This window comes from Manis pentadactyla, chromosome 2, assembly GCF_030020395.1.
Source record: "Manis pentadactyla isolate mManPen7 chromosome 2, mManPen7.hap1, whole genome shotgun sequence".
NCBI lineage: Eukaryota > Metazoa > Chordata > Mammalia > Pholidota > Manidae > Manis > Manis pentadactyla.
Window position 1 is genome coordinate 198224610 of NC_080020.1, and position 8452 is coordinate 198233061.

At 48.4% G+C, this 8452-nt stretch overlaps 1 protein-coding gene across 2 annotated transcripts in view; it reads right to left on the minus strand.

Annotated features, from left to right (window-relative positions):
* EPAS1 (endothelial PAS domain protein 1) overlaps positions 1-7865 on the minus strand; it is an 83840-nt gene extending 75975 nt beyond the window's left edge. For both annotated transcript variants that reach the window (XM_036925850.2, XM_036925851.2), the window contains exon 1: positions 7366-7865. In XM_036925850.2, the coding sequence (XP_036781745.2) occupies positions 7366-7391 (26 nt within the window). In that variant the 5' untranslated portion in view covers positions 7392-7865. The remainder of the gene's footprint in view (positions 1-7365) is intronic.
* Between the last annotated feature and the right edge of the window lie 587 nt (positions 7866-8452).

An 8452-nucleotide genomic window follows, 5' to 3' on the forward strand; every position in this document is an offset into this window, starting at 1 on the left:
AAGCTGTTACAGGGTTGATTAACTTCTAAAAAGACATTTTATAATATTGGCTGCATTTTAATAGCATTTTATAATATTAATATATAAAAATGGCACTTTATAATATTGGCTGCATCTTCAGCGGGCAGCCAGTACAGCAATGAGGGTTACCTCCAGCACCATAATCATGAGTGTTAGCTTAATGGAGCCCTTCTCCCAATTGTGTGTTTTATTACACAGTATAAGCCAATGAAATCATGAATCTGTTTTGATTCCTAGCACTACCCTCTGAGGTTTGCGTTTTTTCACTGGAGGATGCCATGGAAAAGGGGTGTAGGGTATCACTGGAGGAATAGAAGAGAGTTCTTAGTAGTCCACTTACATGGCTTTGCAAATTGGGAAAAATGCCAGATGGTCACATGGCAAATATATATTTTTTAATAGAGTTGCTTTCCTTACTGACAAACCACTCTTTGTGAAATATCTTTCCATGTGAAAAAAGGAACTGCTACCCAAAGTCATTATCTTGCATGGAAGTTACTTGTAACATTCAAACTGAAGAATTTTTCCAAGTTAACCGGGGTAATGTGCCTCCTGCAAACATGTGAAGTTTCTGGCAGTCATGCTCTATAATAAGAGTTTTGCTGATGTACAGGTGGCCCCTGGAAATAGCCTAAGGCAGTCAAGCAAACCAGTACTTCTTGAGAAATTAGGGGGGAAAAAGGCCACTTTGAAGTAGATGACATTCTGGTCTTTTCTGCATCTGTCTCCTTGGCTCCAGAGATCTCAAAGTGCCCTACCACTCTTGTTGACTTTATACTTGCGGACCAGTTCGGTGGTTTTCAATAGCATGACTAGACAACTGACAACAAATTATACCCAATCTCTACTTGGAAATAACAGATGCTGAGAGTGGCACATACCCATGCATGGCTACCACACCTACCGTGACATGCAACTGCCAATATGGCTTGCTTTTCTGTTACATGTGTTGGTGCAATTATGTTTTATAACATGGGGAAAACTCAAGAAGCCTTTCTAGGTTCACAGTGCAGAGGCCAGTGATGTGATGGCTATAAAGGCTTGGGCTCATCAGAAAAAGGGCTCTGTGAAAATGCAACATATTATTACTGCAACAATCATAGTTATTCTTTACTCCCCATCCATCCCTTCTGTCCTGTGCTTGCAATTTCAAAAGATCAAAAGAGCCAAAGGAAGTCTTATGCATCTTGATTTGGAGATGGTTCTCCAGAAACCACAAAGACTTCTAACAGGCTCTTCTGCACTATGGAGTCCAAAGGCTAAAGTAATTATTGAAGTCTTGCCACCAGTTAAGGGTGGGAGGTGGAACACTTTTAACTTATTTGGGGCAATAGAGAATCACCTCCTATCAAAGCTGAGGAAAATCTATGAAAAATGAGAATTTCCAAGATTTCCAAGTCCACTTGTCCGATCTTCAATCTCTCTGTCTGTGTGTGAGGTTCAACACAAGTGATGAGTCACAAAAGAGAAAAGTAATTATAATAAGTATAAACACAACAACAAAAGCAATTATCATTTATAGAGTACTTACCACGAGTCAGGCATGGTACTAAGTACTTTATAGATATCTTAGGGAAGGTAAGGAGGTATGGAGCATTGGTTAAGAGTATAGACTGGAGACACTTTGTTCAGTTCAAATCCCAGCCCCACCCACACTACCTATTTGACCTTTGGACTTCTGGCAGCTCACCTTCCGTACTTAAGCTTTCCCATCAGTGAAATGGGGATACTAACAGGGCTTAGCTCACAGAGCTGTGCTGAGGATTAAGAGTCCATCCATTGAAAGTTCTGAGGACAGTGCCTGCAAAATAAGACTAAGTGTTTCGGTCTTTTGTTTTATCCTTCTAAATATATGACTTCTATTAAGGACACACACACACTCTTAGTGCATAAAAGGACCTCCAAATAATTGAGGATGATAGAATATATGAGGATTAATTTTCTTGGCCATTTAAAACATTAACAAAATGAATCACACCAGAAGTAACCCTGTGCAGGGCACTTGGCTCCCCTTCCTTTCATTATGAAGGGCAGATGTATAGCTGGGTAGACAGGCCACTTAGGTACCAGTGAGGTTAGGCTGCACCACAGAATGTGTACTAGATGCACACACCAACCTCCTCTCTCCATGTCTAAGACTTGGAGAGACACTGGCAGTGAAATGTAGGAACTGTCTGGGACCTAAACAGAAAGATCTTGAAGTGTAAGGAAGTCATAGAATCAGACATCTAAAAGCAAAGACTTGCCTTTTCCAGATCATAGAACGTTTGAAAGCCCATTGAGAGCTGCACAGACTTCCCTCAGAAAACAAATGCTTATATACACAATACCTTGAACCCAGTTTCAGAGGCTCACAGACTACCTGCTGAAGCCCAGGTTAAGAAGCTCCCTCTCTCTTCTTGGCCTTCTTGGTGTCATAGCTGTCTCCACTGTTATCCTCAGTGGGATCAAAAGCTCTGTTCCTACCACTCTTGGGGCCATACTAGATGCCTCCCTCCATGCCCCTCATTCAAAGCAAGTGTATAAAGAACAGCAGTCAACGGTGTGGGCCTTTCTGTCTGTGGTTTGCCAGTGCACAAAGGAATACCCTTAAAACCTCTGTTTTTTCTTTACTCTACCTCCAATGACTACCCCATCTGATCTTCCCTCAGTAGGTCTTTATGCTGGTGGTCAGCACCTACCCTGTGTGATGCCAGGGAAAACTGAGCCAACCCTCTCACCCTGAAACACACGCAAGACTTTTCAATAATTGGGTGTGCTTGTATGTATGATTACTACCCGAAATGCTACTAAGAGCTTCTTATCTTCAGTTCCAAAAGACGAATCCCAACAGAAAAGTCACATGGAAGTGGCCAGATACCTGTATTTTTAGTTAAACTTCCTGTGTGTCTTTTTTTCCCCCGCCATTCAAACTAAGTAACCTGAAGACAAGGACCACATCCCATATTTCTTAGTCTCCTCTTTAGCATTTTATCCAGAGTAGGAGGTGTTCAATACACAATTGTTACCTTATTGACTTACATCACAGTGTGAACAGAAGAACTTGTTTCCATCACCAGAACACACAGCATGGTGTGGGGAGGGTGGCGGTAAAGGGTCTGGAGATCCTTGACCAAACACTGCTAACTTTATAATACTGGCAAATGTCCAACCTGTTATGAACTGTCAGTGAGAGTCAGTACTAAAAGCAAAATTGAGGATTCATTAGGTTGAAATGAAAATGAAAACCCATGTTGGTTTGCAATGGAACTGAGGAAAATACAAGAAAACAACTACTACTGGACAGATTTCCTGATAAGTGGAAAAGCCTAAATCTTGACATAATTAATGACAGCAAATACTTTCAAGTATTTTGGGCTAAAATCCTGCAGTACTAAAAAATCTAATTGGTTCCTTCTACTTGTAACTGTTTTATACAATAATTCCTAGAAAGTTGAGGACCACCCTACACACACACACACACACACACACTGACTGATTTACATTCTAAGTGAATTGAACAGTTTTAGTCTCCCAGTTTTCACTCTTAGTGAAAATGCCAATGCACTCAGGAGAGGAATCAATCTAGTAGCTGCTTGAATGTCTTTGCTGACAGGGAGTTCTCGACTTCACAGAGCAGTCTGAGCCAACAGGGAATGGTTCTTGCACTGGTTTTGTTTAATGAGGTCCACATGTAAGTAATTTCTTTTTTCTAAGTGAAATAAAGGGAGAGCACTGAACCAATGAACTTAAACATCCAAAAGTTTATAGACATTGGAACCAGCATCAACTCTGTTTCCTTTTTTTGCAAAAAGCAAACAGAATCATTCCTGCTGCAGCCTGAAGTCTTTCATAATTATCTAGAAAAGCAAATCTCCTTTTTACAAGATTCGGTGATTTGGTGGAGGTGTGTGGGGAGGGCACTGTAAACCTTCAGAGATCATCCTCACTCTATAGAGACATTTTGTCAATAGGAAAATACATATTCAATTGCAAATAATGAACCAGGGTTCTGATTCTTACCAGCACTGACTTCCTTTCTGACTGAAAAAGTCATTTAATCTCTCTGGGCCTCAGTTTCCTTCTCTAGAAAGAGAAACATTTGACTAGATGATTTCCATGGTCCCTTTTAAAATAATTGGTAGGCTCCCCATCAGCAACAATGAAAAGCCCAATGCTATAGCATTATATTGAACTTTATGAAAGCTGTATAAATTTTAGATACCTGAATGTATAATGTGTTACATCAATTCCTTATCATTTCTGAGTTCTGGTAATGCACTGAAAACAGATATCAAATATTAAAGGAATATTTAATACACTTAAATAAAGAAAAACTGTTCAGCAATATTTTCCCCCTTAGAACTGGAAAAAAGTGGACTTTGATTTTATTCTGGCAGAGGAACAAATAAGTACAGGGGGAGGAGGAGATAGTTTGAAAACTTCTGGTCCAGCTGTCTCTAACTCCCCTCCCACCACTGGCCCCTGCACTAATATAAGCATTAGGAAAGGTGCCCTGAACTGGATCTAGCTTTGCAAATGGACTCTGATCCCTGATTATCCAAGGATCTCATTTATATTTACCAGAATCACTCTCCAATCCCCAGGCACCTAAGAACTTCCAGACTATTTTCTCTCCCAGGGAAATAACCCATGCATTGTTTTATCAGGAGGCGAGTCACCCACTTTCTAGCTCTTCATAGAATCAGATACCTTGATTAATGAGACCTCCACTTCACTGCTGATAGATGAGTGCAGAGAGGTAAGTGAATGTAGTACTATTACTGACCTTCTATGATACCACTGGGAATACCCACTACTACCAAAAGAGTGCATTTTGATGCCCTCTATCAAGGCCAGCCAGCCAATGTTTAGAAAGCAAACTCTATTATTAATCATTAACATATTCACCTAGGTATGAACGTTTTGGAACAAAAGAATCCTGCCCACTTCTTGAAGGGTTGTTGTTAGAAAGTTCATGGCAAATGTTCCCTGCATCCTGAATTTTGGGATAGAAATGGCTCTGCTGAACCAGAAAAAGAACAACTTTTGAGAACAAATGCAGAATCATCATCTGAGGCCCCACTCAGCAGGCGTCACACTGAACTTGTTTGATTCTCAGGGACAGCTAAGGACTGCCACTTACATGAACACACCAACTTTGAATGTTCATATATTTTAATACGTCTTGGTTCCTCAAGAAGCATACAGTCAACAAACTGCCAGACACAAAAATAAGTAAGTCTCAAAACAGTTAAATCAACAGGAATTGGAAAGCCCGTCGTGGGTCTCTGGATGGTCAGGGACATACTGTTCGCCCTGCCAGTCTGCTGCACAAAAATCAAGGCGAGTTGCACAATGCAAACTCTGCTGGTGCAGCCTCAGCTCGTGCCGCAACAGCTCCATAGGGGTCTCACCAGCAATCCCCAAAATGGTTATATCTCGCGAATAATTTGGAGACTGATTACCTTTTTTCCTGCTCCTATTCTTGGTCCCTCTATATCTAACGAAGGAGACACTACAGCCCAGCGTATCGAAATAATTTGTCCCCTACCCTTAAGTTTCTTTTGATGATGAATATACATAATAGCACAAGACCCGGCTGGGCCGTGCGGCGAAACTGACACTTCACACATCTGTCAAGATTATCAATGGGTCCCACCTCCGTGATTGTGACATTCACTGACAGGCATCATGGTTGTAAAATATACAATAAATTTCCTCGCTGGCTCCGGAGCCCAAAGTGCGCTCAGACTATAACTTTCCTTTCTGATTATTCAGTCATTATTATTGGCATTATGCGGCAGACTATATTGGTTTTACACAATGCGTTACAATGTTAAAGTTTTTTCCCTGCTTCAACGCCCTCAAAAGACACAGGACCCCACCGCTACTCCGAAGCCCCCGGGGACGCGCCAGTTGCCCTCTCAGGGGCCAGGCTGGTTGGACCAAGGCTCCCTCATCAGTCTCAGGCCTGGGGCCGCCACAGTAACAAGGGAGGGGGGGAGCTGCGGCCGGGACCAGGGAGCCGGGCTCGGTCTATCCCCGCGGCGATCCGGGAGCGAAGGGCCCGGGTGCCCGGCCAGAATGGGCGCGATTCGCTCAGGTTTATCAAATCTTTATCGGTGCCGGGAGGTGGGAACCGCCGCTTCGACCACAGGATAGACGGTTCCTGGCTCTGGTCCCGCAGTGGAAGTCGGAACAAGAGCAAATCAACTGAGCCTCCGAGCTCTCCGGGCCTGTCAATCCATCCCCGCGCTACTGCCGGAAACCCAGCAGCTGCCGACTCGACGTGCGGCTCGGGCGGTTCAGCCGGCCGCGCGTTAGATTCCAATGCTCCGCAACCCAGCCCCGCCAAGCCGCTCCGAGCGCGGGCTCAAAGCCCCAACCCACTGAGTGGAGACAGGAGTCGGGGGCCAGGAGACGAGCGGCGCGCAATCGCGGGAAGAGAGACCGTGTCTACGTCTGCACCGCCGCGCCGGGCGTTCTCGTCCGAGCTGGGAGCGGGCCAGGCCGGCAGCGGCCGGGAGGGGGCGGGAGGGCAGTGAGAGTTGGCCAAAGTTGCCTCACACCCAGTGCTGACAAGCTCGCAAGGGCATGCGGGCAGATCGTGTCTGCCCTTCTCTGTGCTCTTGGGAGACAGACACCGAGACCAGCCGGCGGTACCCAGTGCCAGTATTCACTTTCTGCACACCGGACACCTGCCCCGAGAGGCAACCCGGCCCACTACCTATTCTCCCGCAGAAACGGTGCAGGATCAGGAAGGTGGTTTCTCCAGGCTTCAGTGGGAGCTGGAGACGCGGAATGGGACCCTTTACTGAGTCTTGTCCCTTCCTCGGCAGCGCATCCCAGTGCTGCGCTCTGCCTCCAACCCTCTGCCAATTTGGGGCGCAGCATGGGCAAAGCAACTCATTTGGAAGGGCCTGAGGGGTCCCAAGGAAAATAGTCGAGTAGGTGTTGCCCTACCCTTGAAGCCTGAGAAAGTCGAAGATGACTTGAGTTCGAAACAGAAACCTCTCAACGTGCTGGCCGCGGGAGTTTGGTCTGACAGGACCGGGGAGGAGGTCGGGGGTCGGAAGGTACCGCAGGAGCACCTCGGACCTCTAGGGCCATCATCCTTGCCCTCCTGGCCTAGCTGCATGGCGCAGATTCGCGATTCCTTCGGGCCACAGAACGCACCATTACGAAGCCGCAGATCCGCGTCCCCGGGGCACCTGCTCTCCCTCTCAAAACTCTCCAAACCGATTTCGGGTCTCAAAGACCTCTCCGCACTCCTCTCCCAGCTGCTCTGGGTCATTCCAGCCCCACACAGCCCCGCCATCCCCTCAGACCATCTCTCCCTAGCCGGCTCGGACGTCCGTTTACCTTTTCTTCTCCTTGTCCGCTGTCATTGTCTCTGTGGCCCTTTGAGACGCCGAGCACCTGTGCTCCCAGGCCGGCGGGGGCTGCGGCCGCTGCCTTCTCTGTGGCCTTGGCCCACTCCCCGAGGCCAGGGCAGGGGTTAAAGATCCTAAATGCTCTCAGGTCCTGAGCGCCCCGGACACTCAGGTGGAAGTTCGCGGGCGGCTGGCTAGGTGCGGGGGAGGTGGGTGGAGAAAGGTGACTGGGAGGAACCTACACGCGGAGGCGGGGTCCGGGGAAGGAGTGGGAGGAGGCTGTCAACGCGAAAAGAGGGCAGCAAGAAGGGAACCGACGTTCCTTTTTCCCTCGAAAAGGAGTAACTTTCTGGGTTACCAAAAAGAAAAAAAGAAGTGGCTCGAACAACGGGAGTTGCAAGAGTCGGGAGCCAGGCGGGCGCGACCGCTGAGATGACCATACAGTCTCAGGACACTGCCGAGGATTGTACGGCCGCCTCAGAAGAGCTGGGGTGAGAGCGCGACGGACGCTGGAGCTGAGCTGCTGGCTGTTCCCGAATGTCCGGCTCCCGGGGCTGCCAACCCACTTTAAAAACTCCGGCGGCAGGCTAAGAGGGGGTGGAACAAGGGGCGCGGGGGGGGGGGGGCGGGCACGCGCCGGCAGGCCCCGCCCCCGCCCGCGCCGCGCGCGCGGGCTGCCCACTGCGTCCCGGCCAATGGGGAGGCGCGGCCGCAGCCTCTGCCCTGACCCCGGCCCGCCCCCTGCTCCCGCGCTCCGCCGCGGCCCGCCCGCCCTGCGGCCTCCGCAGTTGTGGAAGTTGTTTGTAAGGTCGGCGGGACGGCATGGGGGGTCTCCGCGCCGGGGAAGCACAGCTTCTGTGGCACCAATCGGCCGCGACAAGTCGGTCTGCGGGAAGAAATGCCCCTCAGTGCTGGTGTCCCGCACCTCCGCAGTGCTCTTGGGACGCGGGCAGGACCGCGAGCGCCGAGGGGCCGGCGCATCGCTGGCCCTCCCCTCAGTGCCGCGTTCCCGCGTCCCTCGCCCTGCTGCGTGGCCCTTCGGGCTGAATGGGGATAATTACGAAGGCCCCAGTGAC